The sequence below is a fragment of the Camelus ferus genome, chromosome 23, assembly GCF_009834535.1.
Source record: "Camelus ferus isolate YT-003-E chromosome 23, BCGSAC_Cfer_1.0, whole genome shotgun sequence".
In the NCBI taxonomy this organism is placed as follows: Eukaryota; Metazoa; Chordata; class Mammalia; order Artiodactyla; family Camelidae; genus Camelus; species Camelus ferus.
In genome coordinates this window covers 13,177,694-13,200,514 of record NC_045718.1, presented here as the reverse complement: position 1 = coordinate 13,200,514, position 22,821 = coordinate 13,177,694, and the positions used below count along the sequence as shown (strand labels likewise).

Below are 22,821 nucleotides of genomic sequence, written 5' to 3'. Positions count from 1 at the left end.
CAGAACCTTTTCTGAAATCCAAAAGACAAAATGGTCAGGGAGTTCAATGAGGAGGAAACAGGCCTGGGTTTTGGTCTCCACTGTGCCTGACTTAAGGTGTGAGGTTAGGCAAACCACTGCATGTGCTAAGGGCCTCAGTGTTTCCATCTGTAAAATGGGGCCTAACTCCTACCCTTTCCCTCCTGTGAAAGGAACACATCTGGGTGCAGGGGAGAAAGAGAAATGAAAGGAAAGAAAGGAACTCTGTAAGTCTAGGACTGTGCCCTTCGCGGAAGTCCTGCCCGGAGCTCACCTGCAAACCTTCAACCTCTAGACTTCGGTGCTTACTCTTCAGTGACTGTGGCCATCTTCACAGATCCGAATCCTAAGAGAGTCTTGTCCCTAGAGTCAACTTTTTTTCAAGCTCTCCTGCTGTCCCCCACCGACATTACAGTAATACTTCTTCAACTTGGAACTTTGGAAACTACAGGAAAAAAGTTAAAATAAAATAAAAATTACCCATAACCCTTCAGAAAAATCTAGTGGTGACTGTTCCCAGTTGATCATGATTTGGTGCCACAACGCAATCCTTCTGTCTTCTGCTGAGGATATGACCGCCTGCAGGGCATAAAGCAGAGCCCAGTCACCACGCGTCCCCTCTCCCAACAAAACGGCCTCAGACAGGAAAGCCAGTTGTGCAAACTGAGGCTGAGGCCCATGCCAAGCGCACAGGCCCAGTCCCACTGCGAGCGGACATCCCCTCTGAGATGCCTTTTCCATCGCTCAGGTCCTGCTGCGGCCAGTGTAGAGGCCCACTCAACCCGATGCTGACTGTCCTGGGACACCGGCTTCAGGCCTCCATTCCGGCTGCCCAGCAGAAGCCACAGTGCCTCCGTGGGGAGCAGACCCAGACCCAGCGGACCCTGCGGGGAGAGGAACCAGCACCACGCGTGTTCTTCCAGAAGGAAAATGTACTTGTTTTCAAAACACGTGATCCTTTCTTTCAACGTGTGTTTGTCTGAAGGAGAAACTAAACAGCTTTAATTCTGTAAAGGCTTAACTGATCTGTTTTATCTGATCAGGTCATTCCCCAGCTGAATGGTCCACAGCTTTGAGAACAGAAGTTCAAGATTCTCAGCACAGCACAGACAAAAACCTACAGGATGTGGCCCCTGCCCACCTCTCCAGCTCCACAATCTCCAAAGTTCACCAAGTGGGACACCAGTCAGGTTCTTGAGAAAACCACCACCACAACAAACGCTATGAGGTGGACACAGAAATGTGGAAAACGCTGTGAATTCTAACTGCCCCTCTTCAGGAGAGGAGCGAGGCTGCGGTTTAGAGTAGCCCTGTGTACCTGGGTTCAGCCCATTTTCACAGCTCCACGTGGCCACGGGTGCCTGCTTCCTTCCTCTGCGTCTATCCCACACAGGGCACTGCGGAGTCGCTGCCCTGCCTGACCTGCCCCGGCTCGGCACCACCTCCTGTTCACCCATGGCAAGCCCAGCCCCAGGGCCCTGCCTGTGACCCTCCCCGCCACCCTGCCCCACCCACACAGACGCCCCTCCCGCCGTCTACACGGACCCACCACACACGGACCTGGCACTGCAGTGGTTCCCACTACAGACCTTGCACCCTCAACACCTCTGTGCCTCTACGTGCTTGCTAGACGCCTCATGCACGTGGGTCCCCACTTAAGTGGAGCTCTATGCACATACAACGCCACATGTGCAAAACCTTCTCTCTCAGGAATGACCCCTGATGTATTCAACCTACAGACGTGTCCATCTTCAGCACAACTAGTCACTTTTAATTACTGTCACCCGTTTAAATCAGTTTGAGGCTTCTGTTCTGCATTCAAAAGTTGTTGCATGCTCGTCTGCGTCTGTTCCCTCCTCCTCTCGGTGAGTCATCTTCTTCAGTGTTTATGATGTTTTGTGTGAGTTTGGTTTTGGTGAGGAACTGTTTTACAGGAATGCCTCTACATAGGGTGTAGATGAGTTTATTCAAGATGGTTTTGAATTTGCTTTTGCCATGCTGGCTCCAGGGCTTCAAGAGTATAGACCCAGTTTCTCTACTAAATTCTTGGTCTGGGATTTCCAAACTATCTGGGCGGCAAACATCTCCCATAAAGATCTTCTGTGACTGTCCAGGCCCCTGACACTTCTCTGGGCCGTGGGCAGTGCTTTGAGAATCCCAGCTTCACGCAGGTTCCTGGGTGCAGACCCCAGTCTAGTCAGGTCCTAAGTCAAGCTTCTTGCCCCCACGTGACATTAGGATCTGCGCCTCGGGCTCCATGGCCCACGACACAGGTTTGGTGCCACCTGGGCTGCACAAACCAGTCTGGCTCTCGTGGTCTCTTCCGTCTTGTCACTGAGGAGCTCCCTGTCATTTCCCTACGTTTATAAAACGGGTCCTTGTAAGCCCACCCACCAGGCTGCTGGAATCACTCCTTTGAACAGAGCTTGGGGCTCTCCTTTCCCTCCGTCTCCTCCACGCTCGCCACTGCCCCTTCTCACACACGTCCTGCAACGGTCTCCTTCTGCCATCACACCCACTCCTGTCCACTCTCCCCCCAACTCATGTGCAGTAGGGCAACCAGTTCAAAAGCCAGAATTTTTAAAAAAATGTAAGTCAGATCAGGTTATTTTTTTTGCCTAAAATCGTCTACTGGCATATGACCCAGAAACTCCACTCCTAGGTGGATACCTAAGGGAAGTGAAAACACGTGTCCACACGAAAACTTGAACATGAATATTCATAGCAACGTTCTTCAGTCAAAAGGCAGAAAGTCCAAATGTCCACCAAACAAGCGCAGTGCCTCGGCCCGTGACATGGTGCCTGGCAACGACAGTGGGCACAGCTGCAGCGCGGACAAGGCTGGACAACATCACACGAGGTAAAGGCAGCCAGCCACACATGACCACACACTGGTTCCACCCACATGAAACGTCCAGAAAGGCAAATCTACAGAAACAGAAGGCAGGTGAGGGGTTGCTTAGACCCTGGGGTGGGGGGATGGGGTTGTTTTTAAGGGGGTGACAATGTTCCACGACTGACTGTGGCGATGGGTGCACAACTCGGAGCCTGCAGCACTCCCAGTGCATGAACGGCACCTCTGGAGAGCTGGTCAAACCCTCTCCGGGGGCTCGTCACAGCTCCGAGCATACAAACCCCAACTCCCCGCCACAGGCTGTAAGGCCGCATGACAGAGCTCGCGCCCGCTCCACAGAACCTCCTCGGGCTCCTGCCCTGCACCCTCTGCCCGCCAGCCACAGCGTCTTCCTGGGTCTCTCCAAAGGGTTGAGCGCACTCCCACCACATTCCCCGCCTGGAGCGCTCAGCCCTCCTCTCCCCCGGCTGCCGTCTGACCTACAGACCTCTCAGGAACACTCTCCCTGGCCCCCAGGAGAAGGGAAGTCTTCAGTCGGCAGACCTTCTGGAATGAGCTGTCACAACAGCTCACAGCGTGTCTCCGAGCACAGCGTTTGTGTGCCGCTGTCCCTCCCGGGCACAGGGACCGTGTGCTGCTCGGGCTGCACCCTCTGGGCCTGTCCCAGCCCCGGCGACGGTGCATGTCAAGGGACCGCGTGGGTCGGCGCTGTCCCACGCGTCCCAGTTACTTGGCTTGTGCATCGTCCTATTCACTTTATCACCTAACAGTTACTGTTCATTACCCAACAAATAGCCAAGCTCTGTCCATCCGTGCCATACCCAGAATGCGCTCTTCCCAACACACCACGTCCATACTGTAATTCGTTAATTCCTCGACTTAGCTCTTTCATTCTCGTATTTCCTCAGGGTGACGCCTGGCACATAGCTGCTGCTCAGTGCGCACTTGTGGGCTGAGTAAAACTCCCACCACAAGGTCACAGTCCGGAGCAGGCGCTGTCTTACTGGTCACAGGCTACAAAATTCCCAGAAGGCGGGAACCGGATCTCTAGGTTTCTCTTAACAAAGAGTCACACAACTAAATCTGATCACGAACCTGGCCTACCCACCCTTCCAGGGACCAAGATCTTAAATTTAACTCACTTCACTTGTCCAGGCTCAGGGTTCTTTTAAGGGGGTTTTTCCAGCCAATGAGACTACTTTTGCATTTAGTTTCTAGATAATACTAACAGTATCTACATTACATCTGAACTATCAAATACATAAACATTAGACATTTAAGACTGATTTACTAAAATTTCCCTGGCTAGAAGCCTATTAAAAGATGATAACTGTTGGCTCTGCAATCTATTAGCCCATAAAATGGAATTTCTTCAATTTTTATGTAAAGAAATTTTTTTAAAAAGGAAGGAAAAGAAAGGAATAAGAAAAACACTATTTTTTTAAACTCACTTAACCTCTCCCTTCCATTTCTTCTCAAACTTATGTGTTAGAGCTGTCTTTATAACAAACACACACCTCAACAGTTTAACTCATTGTATTTGGAGATGACAAGACCCTCTGATGTGTTACACACACACACTAACAAATACATTGTCTCTTTCCTTTGGATATTCAAAATAAAATGAAGTCAAATCGACATCTAAATTTTGGTAAAATTTCACCTCTTCTTCTAGTCTTAAACGGGGATGATTATGGCCTCAGTCTGCGAGTCGATCTGACACACCCAAATGGAATGCATTCTATTTTCAACTCGTCTTCAGGTGGAGGAAACCGCCCATTCTCCTTGGTCGCATCTTCCAAGGTCTTGTAATCCTGACTCCGCTTCTGCCCCGAGTCTCTCCAGGGCCAACCCACGATGCTGTCTCGCAGCCCCTCCCTAACGAGCCTGCACACAACCAGCCTTCCACACGTCAGCCGCACTGCTGGCCTCCCACACTCGTCTCAAGTCAGCTGGAGCTTCCATCCGGCTCTGCTCTCTGAGCCTTCCACCCCACCACTGCTCTCCTTTGCTGCCAGAAGCCATCCTAGACCACCTGGAACAAAACCAAAGATCCTTCTCTGTGCTCAGGCTCTCCTTCACAAGACGGGGAAATAAGGCCTGACAGGGGTCTCTCTTACAAGACAACAGAGGAAGAAATGCCTGTATCCACAACAGAGTAAGTGGCTGCGCTAAATAACCAGAAAAAATTAAGATCGCCACCAAAAATCCCCCAGAGGCAAACACAAACCCTAAGCTATAACACAAAGGTTTGTGTCCATGGAAGTATTTGAGGCTGGGGGAACACTTCACACCCCTCCTTCACCCCCACGTCAAGGCAGAACCCACCAATGAAACCAGCCCTAACACACCTCCTCCTCTCCCTGGCTTCCGCAGAGGAGTCCGTCCCCGGAGCAGGGAGCAGAGTGGCAGCTGTAACCCCACTGGCAGAGCTGGGTGGGGGGCGGTTAGTGATCACACAGAGCGGGGTGCTGAGGGGGACGCCGTCTGCGGTCTTCTCTGCTGCCGTGTCAGCCCGGGGTTTGTACGGAGCCCTGAAATCAGAAAAGGCAGAGCAGAGAGAACGGTCAGGGGCGCCGCACAGCAAAGCGCCAGCACAGAGACGGGGGCTTCCAGACCGGCTCGGCCAGAGCAGCTTCTTGCTCAGGTTTTATCTGTAGTTGATTTGTTTTCTTAATTCTGAGCTCTTAAATCTTGGAACAGTGATTACACTTTCAACCTGACATCTTCTGCCTGAGGAGTTATGTTTTATGAAAATTTTTTAACTTGAGATCTAAAAAAAAAAAAATTTTTTTTAATTAGCTGAGGCACAAGGCAAGATAGTGACACATGCAAGAGCGCCTAAGTGACTCCTGAGACCAGCTGGCCTCACACACACACACGAGCCAGGCCCTCACACGCGAAGACGACACCGAGGTCACTTACGATCCCAGGCAGCCAGAGTCCCCACGGCGGCCCTCGGCCTAGACCGGACGACCGTCCTCTGGGCTTACCAGAGGTGCTGGACAAGGGCCCTGCAACCTCAGCGCGTCAGCCCTCCCCCACCCAGCCTGGCCACCGCTCGCCTTCCACGGAACCAAAGCCTGACTGTCTACATTCGTGGCTGCAGACAGGAGAGATGGGAATGAAAACTAACAGGGTTCTAATGCGGCCGTAACCACAGACTCTCCAGCGCAAGCTACACAACTCAACTCATTCGTGTGGAAGCAAGACCTCTGTTTCTTAACAAAGAGTCAAGAGCAACCACTGGCTCTCCACCCAAAAAGCTGCCATTTGTGATGTCACAGCTTGTTGCCAGGTAACAGAGACCCCAGACTGATACTCAGAGATGGGAGGCGCAATGACAGTAATGAACGCTAAAAATCGGTTTCTTCCACCTACTTAAAACTATCAGAAGTGCTTATAAGTAGCTATAAACTCACTTTCAAATAATCACATTGTCATAACAAGCTTGAAATAATTAATTAGATCATAAAAATCTACATACAGAACCTGGATGCAAGTATAAAGACAGCAGTTCTGAAGCGGCATCTCAACAACACAGGCCACTTCTCCAGAAGCATTAAAACTCAGAAACAGGCGAGATTTTGCATTCATTGTTTAATTTAAATTTCTGAGTTATTAATTTAAAACGCAATTCTTACGACCTGTAAGACACACGAACCTATAGAAAGCACTCATAAAATCAGCCAGAAACAAAGGAGCGAGCAGGAGAAGCCCCAGAGCAGGGCTCACAGGCTCCGGAGGCACCTGGGCTAACCCGTCTGCTGTCCTCAGCTGTGAAGTGGGGGTGACGAGGCGTAAAACACAGATCCTGCGGTGATGAAAGAAAACAGCGTCTGTGGACACCGAGTATCGTGCCGGAGTAAAATGCAAACTCAGTGGAAGCAAGCAGTGAAGCAGAAAAGAGCCCTGAAACAGACAGACCCAGGTCCAAATCCCGCCTCAGTCCCCCGCCAGCTGTGTGACCTCGGGCAGAGCATCCAGTTCGGCCTCAGTTTCCTCACCCGTACAATGAGAGCGACGCTTCCTACGCTGGAGGGCTCTCTGTGCCTGTAAGGCAGGTGTGCCTACCCCATATTCTTGTCCTTTCCCCCTTCCTGCAGAACCGTGTTAGTCAGGGCACCAGTGCCCCTGGTTAAAAATCCCCATTCTCCAAAGTCTCCTGGCCGCTGGACATGGCCAGTGAAACAAAGCAGAAAATCAGTGCTTTGGGGGAAATTCCCCGTTCAGCGGCATTCCTTCTTGGCATACTCTCCCCTTTCCTCCTCCTTCCTGCCTAGAATGCAGCCATGATGGCTAGAACTCTGTCAGCTATTCTGGACCATAAGGCAGCCCACAGAAATGGAAGCCACAGTCTAAACACCAAGCAGCAGAAAGACAGAAGAACAGGGACCCTCCGATGCCTCTGGAGCTGCGTGCCAGCCCTGCTGCTCTAGACTGTCTTGAGCGAGAGGCGAAAAGTAACCTTTGCTGCATTTAAGTCCTTCTTGCTAGGGTTTACTGCCATGTGTGGTGAACCCCTGCTGATATAACTTCCATGGGCACCTGAGCCGTGCCCAGCACATCCTGGGGCCCCACAAGTGCAGCTGCAAGTGCCCCCCAAGTCAGTCACCTCTGTGATTCAGTTTCTCCATCTACGGGGACACCACTGACCATGCCACGGATCACCGTGAGGCCCTAACGCACCGGCACACAGTCACCCAGCATTATTACAAGCAATCCACCACAAGCTATGGCTCCCGGCCAAAGGAGTGGTTGCCATTTGTCTCAGGAACAAGAGTCCAGGAGCCGACAAGTACCCGTCAGGCACCGACAAGTACCCATCAGGCACCCTGTCAGCGGAGCTCCCGCAGCAACCCTGTCCTCATGAACATGCTTCTCTCTGGATCAGTCGTAGGCACGAGGCCCAGAAGAGGAGTCCCCCGACTGCAGCCACATGTGAAATGGCCTCTGACCACATTAAACCCCAGGCACGGCCGCCTGGAGCTCTGCCCCACTCCGCAGGGACACGCTGCCCCTCCCACCCCCAGGTTGGGTGGGGAACCAGGAGGGAGCTACCCAGGAACAGGGTCCAGACAGACAGACAGACACAGATCTCTTCCTTCCTCTGTGTGCCCAGCAAGACAACTCATCGCTGGGAGTCCCCGGGAGCCTCTGGAACAAGAGTTAGTTTTCCTTCTGATTTGAATTTGAATGCCAACTTCCAAAAGGACCAAAGAGAAAGATTCCTACTGAGAGTTACTGGACGTTGACACAGTGACACACGGGACACTTGTCAGACGTGATTTACCACAATGGGACCACCCTCAAGGAGTAACCGCAGCTGGGCGGGTCACTGAGAGCCGGGAGCAGCGTGTTGAGCCGATGCCTCAACACGGCCCACGACCATCCAATGAGCCACCGCTGACGGAGTGACAGGAGTGAAGAAGCACCCTTGTGAAATCATGGCCGTTTTCACAGGCGCTCAGTCAGCCCCAGATGTGCTTCCAGAGGCACTAGCTCTGATGAGTGCACCTCGAGTGGCTCCAAGAAGCCTCACCTGCCTCGGCGTGCGTGCAGGCTCTGATGAGTGCGCCTCGAGTGGCTCCCAGAAGCCTCACCCTCCTCGGCGTGCGTGCATGCAGGTGTGGCTGTGTACCCTGCCTGCAGCGGGGAGGGAGGGCAGATGGATATGGCAGCGGCGAGTGGCAGGGTGTGACCATGACCGGCTGAAGGTAGGGGCTTGTGGGGCCACTACTCCTACCCCCGGACGCGCTGCAAGAAGCACACCGTCACTTCCTTCAGGACACGCAGCTCCCCCACCGTCCCAGCTCCGCCTCCCACCAGACTGTGCCCTGGAAGGGATGGAGGCCTAGGAGAGGGCGTGACCCGGGTGGCGAGTGCCCAGTCTGCGGAGAAGCAGGCCCTGCCCGAAGAGGAAGGAAGGTGTGGGGAGAGGATGCACAAGAGAGAGCAGGAGGAGAGCGCAGGAATGGGCAGGGCCAAGATGGGAGCCAGCCAGGAAGGCAGAGTGGCCTTGCTAGGAAACAGCTCCAGCTCGGAGCAGCCCCAAAGCCACCTGGTGCAGACGCAGCACTGCGAAAGCTCCAAGCCGAGCTGGGTCTGGGGAGGTTCTGGAGGGGACTCGGGAGTGACGGCCAGAGGAGAGGGCAGCGGCAGAAGTGCCCTGGGAGGACTGGAGGACTGCGTCTAGAAGGAAGGGCACTGAGGGCAACAAGGGACGGCATGTCTGCCTCAGCTGCAGATAGATGAGAGCCACCCCAACTGCAGTAAAACCTCGCCTGGGCTAGGATTTCTTTAATACTCCCTGACTGTAACAGTAAACAAACACTTGATGGGGTGACCAAAAGAAGCCAGGAAGCCTTCTCTGGGAAAAGATGCATTTTACTGGGCTGTATGACAAGAATTTCTGCCTAAAAAAACAAGAGGAGGACCGAAAATGGAGAGGCCTGGCACAGCCCGAGAGTGACCGTCTGCTCACGCTTTCTTTTTGAAACAGAGGCTGTACGTCAATCTTTCCTCTTGAAAGATCATAAAATAACCACGTGCTTCAGGGTCACAGAAGAAAAGCTCTGGGAACCCAAGGTACAAAGCAGGCCGTACACGTTTTCTCAAAATGCGCTCACACGATGGAGTGAGCCCGCAGCAGAAGCCTGCCGCTTCCTCCGTTCCCCGCGACTGTCAAACCAGACGCGACTCACTGCGTCCACCTGCTGATTATCTGGGCAAGGAAATCACCGACCCTACCACAAAATAACACCAGGCCTGAAAATTAAATGGCAGCTTCATCTTTCCTGAGATCTAGAACATTTTTTTAGCAAGGTTTTCTTGGTCCTGGATCCAACCAGAGAGAGTACCAGTGTTATCTGCACAGACTGGGCCTCACTCTTGGAGACAGAGACAGGAGAGGCCGCCTGGAGGCCCAGTCACTGAGGCCGTGTGACACAGCCTCTATGAGGCCACGGGACTGAACTTGTGTGTGTTCAGAGTGGAGCCCTTTCTCACAGGATGTGTCTGCACAACTGGAGAACATTAAAAGGCAACAGTGGGCTCTTCGATGGATGGCTTACTAGTTGCCATGATCCAGCGTTAACTGGTTGACAAGGTTCTTCCCAGCAGGTGGAAGTAAGTTTTGATCCCAAACACAAGGTCTATGGCCACAGCCTATTTCCAGGGAAGCCACTGATCATCTAAACACTTTCATGATGAAGGCTACGGTACAGAGAGTCAGCAGGGGGTTAAGAAAGTGGAAGCGAAGAAAGAAGTCAAAGTAAGCCGAGAATCAGACTCTCCCACGTCAGCAGCAAGTTCAAATTAAAGTATTAATTTAGTGTATCTTAGGCTTAATGGCTCTGGCAAAGGTGCTCTGCTTGCTGGCCGGGACACAGCAAAGAAAATTACTGCAGTAAAGGGCATACAGACGAGAAGAAGAAGAGGAAACCCATGTACCTTCTCGGCACCAAACTTGCGAGTTTCACATCTTGATGGATCTGAGGGCCATTAAAGTCACAAAAGAAAAACAAACAACTCAAGTCCCTAAATTAACAGGCTTCAACATGACATTTATTTAATGCAACACACAACTGTCCCCTCTCCCTCTCCCCTCACGCCCTAGGGCCCTCCCTGCCTCCCCTCAAATCACCAGAGATGAGACCCAGTCCAGCTTCAGACACAGGAACTAAACTCGGTCCTGCTCAGAGATCTCTACGGGTCACACTAGCTGAGGGTTTTGCGGGACTAGAGGATGCAGTATACATTCAGGCCTGTCTGTGGTGAGGGTCTGGAATTAGCTTACTCTCATTCAGTTAGGAAAGTAAACTAATTTTAATTTAAGATCAGTTAAGACGTTGCTCCCAAGAAATCTAAATGCAACTCGTTTTCTAATTCATCTTTGTGGTGCTGACTGGATGCAAAGGCCTGCGTGATTGCCACGTGCCCACGGCCAGAGTGGAGGAGCCCCTCCCACCCCCACGCCTGAGCCCGTACCTTCTCAGGTAGGCTGACACGCAGGAGGGGGAAGCAGCTGTCCAGGGAGCTTCGTTTCCCTCTGTTTCGTCCCTCCACGCCTGCCGGGCACAGGGCCCGCTCCTCACCAGGTTAGCGGCCAACTCTCTGCAGAGCAGGAAAGAAAACACGAACCCTGAGTGCTGCCAGCGGCGTTTGTCCACGAGACGGCGTGCGCTGGGAGAGTCCAGGTGGGCCGACTGTAATGTGGCTGAAGACACAGACTTTTTCAAGCGATTCTGTTTCACACACCCATTTCTTTGTACAGACAGAGAACTGGTTAAATATTACAGTTCTCTTTTATCAACTTAAAAGTCAAAAGCCGAGTGATTTCAATAGGTACCACTCATTTCAAAGATCCGCAGCCCTTCTGTAAGAAGAAGCGACTCCCGTTCCTCACTGAGGACGCCTCACAGATCAGCCCCAACGATGGGCTGCTCAAAGAGGGCGGAGAAGGGGGCGGTGAGAGCGGTGAGGGCGGTGAGGACCTGGTCACAAGTGACGGAGGACAGGCTGGAAGCTCCACAGTAAACGGAGAGGAGCCGGGAGAGGCTGCGGCACTGCCTGGGGGTGTCTGCTCCCCGAGGCCACGCAGAGCAGGCCTTCCCAAGCCCCAGTGTGCACTGCAAACCCGGGGGTTCTGTCACCAAACGGATTCCAGCCCCGCAGCTCTGGGGGGACCTGAGAGTCTGCACTTCGCACAGGCTCCTGGTGACAGCGGTGCTGCTGGCTGGAGGCCACACCACCCCAAGAAGCGAAGTGCCAGCTCGGCTCCTGCTGAGACACAGTGAGGGCACCTCAAACTCCCCATGTCCACTTAAACTTGACTTCCCTACAAATCAGAAGTTGATCGATTTGATTACATGACACACTCTGAGCGTTAACACGGGCCAGGCCCTGCGCTGGGCACTAGGGGTGCTTGAGAGCCAGACAGGCAGACCTACATTTCAAGCCACTGGCGGACTAAACACCACCCACACCTGGAAGGGGCTGGAAGGCCCCTGAAGACAGTCTAAGCGGGAGGGGGAACGCGGGCACGCAGGAGTGGACGACTTCCAGCTGCTGGGGGCCTGAGGGAGGGTTACCTGTTCTCCTTTCCCTCAGGGTCCCTTGTGCCGCTGAGCCTCCGGGGTGCCAGTGAGCTGAAGTGGCTTCTGTTCTCTCTCTCCTGCAAGAGCGGAACACGTGAAGCGCAGGGAAGGCACCGGCTGGCCCAGGGTGGAGTGTTCTGGGTGAAAAAGCAGACCTGAACGTGCCGTGCCAGCCTGCTTCTCGATGCAGCACCAAGCCAACCTGAGCGGTGTCACGGGCCCGCTCTTGAGGGCTTATTCCTAACGCTCCTCCATTGAAAACCAGCCTGTAGGGAAATGACTCTCACGGAAAAGCCAGGATGAGCAGAACCAAACGGCAGCACAGATCACACAGAGCCACCCTACTGAGAGAGGGAGCCTCTGAAAAGCCACGGGGCTCCACCGGAGCTTCTCTTCCTGCGGCTGCAGCTTTCAGCACCACAAACGGGCCCGGCGCAAATCCGGCCGACACGCCCCAGCCCAGGAGTTCCCAGAAACACAGTGCGAGTGGGGCCTGGGCCCCAGGTAGGGGCAGCAGGTGAGCCCATGAAATCTGGACCCTAAAGTGAAGAAAGAAAGATGTGCTCCTCCTGGAAGAACATGCAGACAAGCTGCCTGTGAACTGAGCCTGATCGTACATCTATTAATGGAAAAAACAGGCATCGAATTTTTTTCCTAAGCGCTAATTTGCCTGAGCCTCATTAGGACTGAAAGCCCAACTAAGGAACTTTTCTTCTAAACGTCAAAAGAATAAATTACTGGTGTTGGGTCAGAGGAACCTTTTAGGCCGTATCCAAATTTTCATGCTTCTGACTCATTTTTTTGGCCCTAGGTAAGGAGAGTAAGAAAGAGCAAACGTAAGGAATGCCAAAAGGAAAAGGATTTTTTCTTTTTTGGCCAAGCAAACAGCTACTCGATTAATCAACATGCCTGTCTCTTTTGAAAGGCTCTGCAGGGCTACGAAATGTTTTCGTTCTTTCCCAAGGCAGGAGGCTCGCAGAAGGAAGCCGCCCGGGTGCCAGGCCCGCCGGGCTCACCTTATCCCTGTTGTCCAGCAGGGCGGAGACACGAGGGCTGGAGGCCGAGCGGTGCACGGAGGGTCCTCGGTCCCGCAGGGCGTCCCGGGAGCTGGCCGCCTCGCTCAGCATGTTGTGGCTGCCCGTCTTCCTGAGCCCCAGTCTCCATGAGGAAGGAGACTCATCCCTGGGCGCCTCAGGCTTGGGGAAGAGGCTGGAGAGCTGTGAGGGAGGAAGCAGAGAGGAAGAGCACAGCCCAGTCCTGGCAGCCCTCCCTCTGCCGGGCTAGCTGTGCCCACGAAGGGCGAGGAGAGCCAGTCTGTGGGGTCTGCCCACGCTCCCTCCCTCCCACCTGCAGACGCGGGACCTCTCGAGGCGCCCTTCCCCCCCGGGCCCACCCTGCCTCACCTCGACGGGGCTGCCCTGAGAAGCTGGACCCCAGGTGCACCCTGTGCAGCAGATATTAACTCAGAACACGCTTCCTGGCTCGCTGTGTCCCTGGGACAGGCCCCCTCCCCGGGCCCCAACATGCCCCCTATAAACGGTGGCAATGGGCTCACGACTGCGTTAACTGGGGAGACTGGAGGACACAAGGTGGCTGGCGCACAGCATGCTGCGAGGTCCGTGACAAGGCTGTGCAGCTGACTCAAGCTAACACTAACAGAAATACTAAAGGCCTTCCACGCAAATTCTAGTTGCTTATTTCAAGGACACGGTTTATCTGATCTATGCATTTCAGACTTCAGTGAGCAGCAAAATGACAAACAAAAAAAGTGGTACAAGTCATAGAGTTGCCGTTCTTTAAATTCTGCCAAGAGACCATCTTTCAAAAACTGATTACCATTTCCAACACCATCATTTCATTAAAAAAAATTTAACATCAAAGAAGAAAGCTTTACGAGAGCTTATGCCGTCTTTAATCATCTCACTTTGCTGTAAAGCACAGAAGACGTCACAGGTGGGGAGCACTTGGGGGCCTGGTCTTTAGAACATCAGCCGACACCCTCTTCCTGGGATGGGGGGGCCTGCAAGAAGGTTTGGTCCTTCTCCAAAACTAGGCCACCTTTGCCGCCTGGCACAACGAACGTGCAACGGAAACATGAAGTCACGCTTACACCTTCTCTTCTGATCCAGCACCTGAATGCACGTACTTGCGGACTCTTTCCCGCTGAGAGAACCAACCCTGTCCGCTCCTTATGAGCCACCCTGGTTCAGAGGGGAGGTGGCCTTCCCAGCAATATTTCAGCAACGCGGAGTAAGTCTGAATGTGTGCATATTCTTTCTATCTTGTATTTTTTTCCCTTTAAGAAGCAGGAGACCCAGCCACAGCCTGAGGCAGTGCACGCGGCACAGCTGAGGCAGAGAGGCTGAGCCCCAGCCAGCCTCCTGGACCAGTCACGGGGCGCTCCAGGGATCGGCCCGCAGCCGGGCGAGGCCCCTCCTTCCCAAGAGGACTCCACAGTCCCATCTTCTCAACCCATGGGCTCTAGGAAGATCGGTAAGTTAATGCTACAAAACCACAGAGCTGCTCAACAGCTTCATTCCAAAGAACTCGCTCCCGTTCTCAACCTCAACGCTAATTTTACCCTTTGTGCTGGCGGGTCACCGCTCTCCCTGAACACTGACGAGAGGAGGAGGGACCATGAGTATTTCAACAAGTTCTTTCAACCTCTGCTCTCTGCTCGTCATGAACTATGAAGACTTGACTCATGGAAGTGAAACTTAAAACAGCCAAGTTAAAACAGGAGGGCAGTCATCAAACAACCACTGTCAGACGTCGGCCGTCCTCCCAGCCCAACCTGAGCCACACACGCACACCTGGACTTCACACGGGAAGAAAGCGGGCAACCAACGAGACGACACTGGTCCCACACAGCCGCCGCCCAAGCTACCCAAGCCGCTGCGGCCAAACTGGCCTGGGGACAGTCTCAGTGTCTTTTTCACATATCGTAGGCAATGCTGTGGACATGCCCCCAAATCCATATACTGAAGCCCCAATCCCCAGGGTGACTATACTTGGAGAAGCGGTATCTGAGAGCCAGGAAGAGGGCCCTCACCAGGAACTGAGATGGCCGGCACCTCGACCTTGGACTTCCCGGCCTCCAGAACCGTGAGAAATCAACTGCTGCTGTTTGAAGCCACCAGGCTGTGGTGTTTGTCGTGCCGCCTGAGCCAGCCGAGACAGGCGTGCAGGCCTTCTCACCACTGCAGTGGAGGGACACCCAGAGTGACCCCGGTACTCACCCCCGTGCTCACCCTCCGAGCTGCAGAGGCGGAGAAGGCGCTCTGTGCTGATGCTGGCGTCTGCTCCGAGACACTGCTCCTGCTTTCAGAGCTGGAGTGGCTGATGATGGCGTCTGGCTTTTTATCTGTTATTTACGGCAAGAGAAGCAATGAACACAAGTGTGAAAGTCTCATCCGTGTGTGTATGTAGCTTTCTGCCAACAGAAAAGATTTACTCGTTATCAAAATGGATTATTAGGGCCATGTACTGCTTGGATTCAAACTAAGATAAAACTCCTGGCAACTGCTGCCCCTTCCAAGAAAATAAACTCACTGGAACTCCTGCCTTGGTAGACTCCCCGCCAACTCCCACAGGTGTGACTGGCAGCTTCTCCACAGGGTACGTCACATGTAAAGTTCATCAGTGAGTCCAGGCTAAGGGACCGCTCTGTTTTGGGGTTTGGGCAGGAAAGGCCAGAAGAAGTGTAAGACAGACCTTGCTTTTGGGGTAATTACAATCAAGAAAAGAGATGCGCAGTAATAATGGTAACAACATGAGATCAAGCACGTCAGGTGCTAAGCTGGCTGATGCGGATCAGCAAGTGCTTCTGGAGCTCAGAGCAGAGGCAGCCCCTCCGGGGTGGGGTGGGGGCAGTAAGGGAAGGTGCCACGGAAGAGGCGGGAAGACACTCCCCAGTTGGCAGGAGGGCGCAGGGCAGAGGAAGAGCCCAGGAAGCGGAACGCCCACAGCGTGGCCAGGAAGGTGGCAGGCCTGCTTTCCGCAACGAGTGCTCCTGGGGCCGTGACAGGAAAGAAGGCCAGAGAGCATCACGGAGCTCACGGAGGACACCGAGTCCAGCCGTGGAACTGCGGTTGGCGAGCCCCCACGACATCAAAAAACCACCAGCCCCAGGCCTGCACCTCATGGCTGCTGGGGCCTTCAGCTCCTTGTCCTCAGAAACCGCACCCCAGAGCAACCTACTCGTGATGTGAGGCTTTCAAGCCACAGCCTAGCTGTGTGACACTGGGCAGGTTACTTGGCATATCTGAACCTCTACCCTCCTACTGATAAATCCAAGATTTTAATTCTTGCCTTATGAGTTGCTGTGAAGATTAGAGATAAAATGTTTTCAAATTGCATAGCTCAATGTCTGGCCATATTAAGTTCCCTGAAAACAGCTTATTATCTTTAATGTTATTATTTTTGTGGTTATTGTGAATATTTGAGTCAGTGTTTAAATACCATCTGATTATCCCTGTCCTTAAGAAATCTGCCTCCCTGCCAAATGTGACAGACCACTGGAGCAGTAACTCCCTCATGACGTGCCCTCTCACCCTGACTCTGGCCTCAGAGCTCGGACTCTCCACGGCCACAGGGACCTGGTGAGTGGGACACAGGCAGAGGCTCAGTAAAGGCTTGTGCGCAGAGCCAGGCCTCTCTGGTCACTTCTGGGTCAGTGGGGGCTGGCCCAGCAGATGCCAAGTGACACGTGGCCCACGTGCCCCAATGTCCTGGCAGCCACCAGGAAGGAAGGCCGCCCCGCTGACTCCCTGACTCACGCAAACACGCGAGTGAGCCCAGCACTACCGCCAAAGGGCAGAGCAGCCACCCCGCAGAGCCATTCCTAAACTGCCAACCCATAAAACTGGGTGCACAGAAAGAGCGTTTTACTTGCTGCTAAGTTTCGGGATGGCTGGTCATGCAGCAATGGATAACAAGCACACAAAGTGTTTAAGTCAAATAAGTGAGAGGGAAGAAACAGAGTCTGAACCAAACTGCTCACATGTAGCTCAAACTATTAACCCCCCACCACAACATCTATCTGAGAGACACACGGCCACTGTCACCTTACGGGCCGGCATCTGCAGACCTTCACGGGCAGGGTCCACACGCTGCCCGGATTCACCGCGTGCCGGGCGCCGGCGGGACCTGAAGGCACGAGCACACCCTGGCCGTGTGTGCGGAGCACCCGCCGAGCAGAAGGCCCTGCTCTCGGCACCGGGACCGACAGGATGGGCAGCACGACACCCGGTGCCCCAGTGACTCACAGGTGGGGACACGGCAGGCGAGGCCAAAGCGGAAGCAGCACTGGCGCCCCTGGTCCACAGGGCGCCCAGGGTCCAGCAGCGTCCCCAGGAGTCAGGGGTAAACCTTCAACAGCCAGAGTCAGTGAAGGGCCTACAGCCACCCTAGGTGGTGACCGGCAGCTCGCTAGGCTGGAGCGTCCCCTGCGTCCCCCCCTGATTCCCCCGAACCTCCCTGACCTCTCCACCTGCCCGCCCCCTCCTAACCACGGTGCCCCAGACACTTCACCCCCCGGGACACCCTGATCCAGCTTTAGCTCCCACAGTTGCACATTGCCCCCACTTCACCAAGAGGCCCCAAGTCCCAGTCAGCATCTCAGACACGCCACTTGCCAGCTGTGGGAGCTAATGCCCCTAACCTCTGGGGTCAGGTTCCCCTCTAAAGAGTGGTGACAATGATACACAACCTCAGAGTGTGGTTGTGAGGATTAAATAAAAGTGTCTAAGTGTGTTGCAAATGAAAAAGCACTACAGAAACGTAAAGTGTCATTACAAACCCAAACTAAACACAATCTCTCTTACAGTGAACACCCCTGGCTGCCTTAAATCTCTCACGTGACACGCACTTTGCATGTACAGGCCTCCCCCGCCCCACCCCTAGACTCACTCAGCAGCACGTTTAATGAACGTGAGCACTGCTGGGTGCCAGGTCCGGAGCTGAGACCGGGGCATGACACACCAGGGCGCCCAGGCCAGGTGACGTGTGGCGCAGCAGAGAGGGTGCAGTTCTAGAGGGTGACACGGGAGCGGTCACAGGCGAGGGCAGTGGAGTGGGCCACGCCTCCTCTGCGACCCGCCTGGAAAAACCTATAGAAAGACGTCTTCAGTCAGGAGATCCTACAGCTTCTGACGGAAACCACGCAGTAAACATGTGGTGGCCAGAGATGGACAGAAGTGCTCCAAGGCAGGAGAACCCAGGGCCTGCTGGGGAGATGCAGCTCGCGGCTTGGCGGCCACAGCACGGGGAGGCCGCAGGAGCTAGGTCACCAGAGGTCAGCTGCAGGGCCTGGGGTTTTCTCTGCAGCAGACACGGTGAGGAGGGTGTCACAGAAGGTTTCTGGATGGGGCGCTGCTCAGGCAGGGGTGCTGGGTGTTCTGGCTCACAGCAACATGCAGCTGGGCTGCAGGGAACGAGAGACCCAAGGCCTGGGTGCCCAGCATGAACGAACCCCTAAGCAGGCAGCCCTCCTCCTCCACGAACACCCTGGTGGCTACCTCAGTGCCCAAGCTCAGAGCAAGTCTAGACACCAGCTCCAGCAGCCCCTGAAGCCTAAGACACGTACAGACTCAGTGAATAGCATGAACGTTATAAAGATAAACAGTTGTACATTCTGGTAGGTACTACGTAGTATTTCCAGAGCAAGCTGTGTCCGCTAAGAACAGCCTCAGTGAAAAAAAGGTGGCCTCCTGGACTATAAACTTAGCTGGCACCCATCTTTTCTGTGGAACTGACGGTCTCTCACTTCCTCTAACGACATCACAGACTCCGAGGTGGAGACCCAGACAGAACCTGGCAGTGCTCCCTGTACTGAGAGGAACCAGGTCCGTGAGGGCCGACCTCCTCGGGAGCGGAAGCCCCAAAAACAGAGCGTGCCAGACGTCCCCACATGAGCATCAGCTGGGGCAGGGCTCAAGGGAACCAGGCTCCACAGACTGACCGTGCACTTCCCTCTGCCTCGGTCTCACCGACACTTCCCTCCTCGGCTCAGATCTGCTGAGAGAATGTGCCAGCGAAAGCGGGACATGCACCATAAACCTTTAGTTTATCAGCGACTCCCCGTTTCCTACAACAATCCTTGGTCGCAGGTGACCCTCTACTCGGTAACACCCAGCACCTCTCTCCCAGTGCTTGCCTGACCGCATGTCAGGACTAGGGGCCAGTCTGCAGCCTGTGGGTCCGACCACGCTCAGCACGCTCACCGCCGGGCTCCTGTCCTCCCTGTGACAGGCTCAGGGAGCCCAAAGGCTGTGCAGCATCAGACAGAGGCACAGAAGTAAACACCACGTCACTCCCTCCCCTCAGGAGGAAGGAACTGAAGAAGCTTCACACAAGGAAGAGGAGAAATAAAGACTCGGCAGTTCTGGTTAGGGAATCAGTTACACCTGAGAACCACAGGAAGCTCCTCACCGGCCGGGTAGGCGCACTTGACCAAAAGCCCACCTCGGCCGCTCAGCAGTCAGGCTCCTGGCACCTGTCCTCTCTGTCCCACCAACCCGAGGCCAGGACGCTGGCTCCTCACCCAGGAGCTCCACGCACCTCATCCAATGGCCACATGGGAACTGGTAAACACATTCAGCACAGCTCACAGCTCTGACAGCCAGGTTTCCACTAGCAACTTGCTGGGGTGTCTCTGACGACTAAACTTAAAGCTCTCTTTAGAGACTTTTGAGGCCTCTCGGACAAGCAGTGACCTCCTGCACTACGGAGGCCTTAGCTGAGAGCACCTCTGCCCCACCTGCCTCCCTAGGAGCTTCACTCCCGCGCTCGGGGGACGGAGGGCCTGTGTCACCTGCCTTCTGACGAGCAGTGACCTCCCGCGCTCGGGGGATGGAGGGCCTGCGTCACCTGCCTTCTGACGAGCAGTGACCTCCCGCGCTCGGGGGATGGAGGGTCTCAGCGTCACCCGCCTCCTTCTCAGTTTCTGACTCAGAAGCTTGGTCTTCACCCTCCTCCTCTGAGCTGGAGCTGCTGGACTCTTTGCCTTCTTCCTCCGTTTCTCGGGACTTGGGGGTCTCCTCCTCATAGAGAATCTTCTCTTTGCTAAATGGAAGAAGAGAGTCTGAGTGTCACTCAGGAAGGACGAGCCATTTCCCGAGGCCACTGGTACTGGGAATAAGAACAAGTGTACAAGCCTGCGTGGAGGCAGCGACACAGACACCCACAAGTCCCTCTCCGAGTCCTAGGGTCACTGCAGACTAAGGTTTAATATTCCCCTTCAGTGTCTGACTTAAGGAGACCCAGCCTGTTCAGCACACAGGAAAAAAGACGGCTACGAATCTCGATGGTGACAGACCAGGCAAATAGTTTTTAAAAGTCATTTAGTAAATGTTTACTGAGTGCCTGCCACCTGCTGGGACCCATGCTGGGCAGGGATGGTGGTAAAACCTCACAGAACTGATAGCTGGGGAAGCAGCTGGGACTAAACCCTTAAACCAGGAAAAAAGAAATGCACAGAGTCTCAACTAATTTCTAAATTCAAAACACATTCACTCATTCTCAGTGTCTCCCCCACATCAGTGCCACCTCCTCGCCCCTCACACATTCCCACACGTTTAGAGATCATCTGGGTAAAAGCAAACATGGAGTCTCTTTTCTGTCTAAACTCTCATTCTGTGTGTATCTCACACAGCAAAGCTCACTTCTCAAACCCGAGCATCTTACTTCTTAAAGAGGCCACTCTGCAGCTTGCTGTTCAGGTCTGACTCGATAAGCTTGTTCCGTGTCTCCTTCTCACTGCGAAGCTGGAAATTGAGAAAAGAGAGGAAAGGGCAGATACTGACTACTACTGGTAAAAACTCAGCAGTGATGAGAAAAAATGGTGCTGTTGTCCTGAAAAAGACTGGACCCACACCAAAAGGGGAGGGAAGGACTGGGGAAAAGGAAAACAATGAATTGGGTTTCCTTGGAAGATAATGGCAGAGAAAGATCCTCATTCAAGGCAGAAGAGAAGCGATTGTGTCAGAGCTTCAATGAAAACTGCCCATCAAACATCCAAGCCCGTCTTCCAAACAGGCCCAGCCCCCGAAGGATAAAAAGCTGGAAGGAACCTTGAAATAATTCTTTATGATCCACATACCGAATTACGTCAGCAGCAGCTCTACAGAAAAGACAGGCACCAAATGGGAAGTAAGGCTGAGAAAAGACCATCTGGTGCTCGGACAGAACGCATTTACACCCCGGGGCCCAAAGTCATGGACGGTAGACATCACTCCCAGCCGTGAGGAAATGTTACTCAGTGAGCACACTACTCACGCTGGAGAACCGAACCACGCCGGGGCAGCATGCACAGGAAATCTCCACCACGCCTGCAACTCCTACGTGAGTCCAAAAATCACCTCAGAGTACAACATTCAGGGAAACAACAAAACCCACGTGCAGAGCACAGGCTCACGCTGGGAAGGCTCACACCGAGCTGGGAGCCCTGCTGGGGGTCGAAGCGACCCAGGGACTACAGGTGGTGTGTCTGAGCTTTGTGCCTGCAGGGCCCCCGAGCCAGGCACAGTGCACAGCCCGCCCACTGCCCTGACACGATGCGGATGACAGGGCCGATCGGCCCATCGCTCCGCCACACAGCTCTCTCACTCGCTCACACTTCCCGAAGCCTGGGTTCACGTGCCCTGAGCCGCGGCCCACGCAAAGGAACACACAGGAAAGCGTGTTTTTCTGCCCCGCTCTGCTTACGCAGGAGGCTACCACCCCACACGTGCCTGGTCTTGACCTCCTCACCCAGACTACTCACCCTCCTCTGCTAGAGCGAACTCTTCACGTGTGTGTGCTGCGTGGGTCTTCCCACCCGCAGCCTGTATGTGGGCACCAGCGTCACACTAGGCAGAAGGGCGCGTGCAGCCAAACCATGAAAGATTTAGAAGAGGTGGAGGAGGACTGAATTCTGGCATTTGATGCATCTGGAGTAAGTATGACTCACTGACCAAGTGCCACCCAACGCCAAATGTGTTAGTTCTGTGGGGTTTTTTGCTTTTTAAGAAATATATATATGTGTATACCTGACTCACTACACAGTACACTAAAAACTAATACTCTACTGTAAATCAACTATTTTCAATTTTAAAAATGGGGGGGGAGGAAAGAAATATATTCCTCCTTGTACTCAAATTTCTTTTGGTCAACGAGGACAAGAAAGGTCACGAGGCGTCCTCCCCTGGGACCGCCCACTGGGGAACACTCTGACTTGAGCACATCAACCTCCCCTTCCCGACTCCAGGGGCACTGCCAGTTTGCTGCCTTGAACCTGAGCTGCCTGAGGCTGCGTGAACATAAGAAGGCGGTGGGGGGACCTGACCACAGGGGTTTCTGGACCTTCTCCTCTGACCCCGAGGGGAGCAGCGCTGGTGCCAAGTCCATGTGCAGCGGCAGAGCCACAGATGGTGTGGACGGCCAGCTGCCACAGAAGCTGGACACACATTGCCCTGGACTCACCACACTCTGCTTCTTCTGGAGTGTCTCCAGGTGTCCCACAAGACCCTCATCGGCCACGTCGAATGGCGTCTGGCCCTGGCAGAAAAAGAAGCCGTGACTGATGGAAAGCAGTGGTCATGACCAGTGACTTTACCGGAGACAGTGCTCCCCATGCGCCTCTCACTCTGAGGGCAGCTGCTTCCCCAGCAGCTCTGCCCTACAGCACGACGGTGCCTCCGTCCACCACGGAGGACGCACCCCAAGAAACAGCAAACCCCAGAGTTTTATGCTTCATTAAAAGTGTGAAGGAAGTCACCACGTCATTTCTGTTTATTGCCTCATGGCAAACAGTCAACTGAAATCCCTACCTGTTCCAGCATGCTCTGAACTCTCACAGTAAACTCAACAGGC

At 54.0% G+C, this 22,821-nt stretch overlaps 1 protein-coding gene across 26 annotated transcripts in view; it reads right to left on the bottom strand.

Moving 5' to 3' along the window:
* Window positions 1–22,821, bottom strand: part of PPP1R12B (protein phosphatase 1 regulatory subunit 12B) — a 135,333-nt gene that overhangs the window by 74,472 nt on the left and 38,040 nt on the right. For 12 of the 26 annotated variants that reach the window (XR_004314752.1, XM_032466929.1, XM_032466931.1 and 9 more), the window contains 9 exons: window positions 22,432–22,506; window positions 20,656–20,735; window positions 19,844–20,034; window positions 15,523–15,636; window positions 15,210–15,334; window positions 12,987–13,187; window positions 11,965–12,047; window positions 10,862–10,987; window positions 5,224–5,406 (listed from right to left, as the gene is read on the bottom strand). Coding sequence is in view for 22 of the 26 variants with exons in the window: in XM_032466929.1 (XP_032322820.1) it covers window positions 5,224–5,406; window positions 10,862–10,987; window positions 11,965–12,047; window positions 12,987–13,187; window positions 15,210–15,334; window positions 15,523–15,636; window positions 19,844–20,034; window positions 20,656–20,735; window positions 22,432–22,506 (1,178 nt within the window). In the remaining 4 variants the exon portion in view is untranslated. Of the gene's footprint in view, window positions 1–292; window positions 464–505; window positions 598–1,531; window positions 4,908–5,223; window positions 5,407–8,414; window positions 8,630–10,324; window positions 10,366–10,861; window positions 10,988–11,964; window positions 12,048–12,986; window positions 13,188–15,209; window positions 15,335–15,522; window positions 15,637–19,787; window positions 20,035–20,655; window positions 20,736–22,431; window positions 22,507–22,821 lie in introns of those variants that run through there. The other 14 variants (XR_004314755.1, XR_004314756.1, XR_004314753.1 and 11 more) reach the window with 14 other exon arrangements.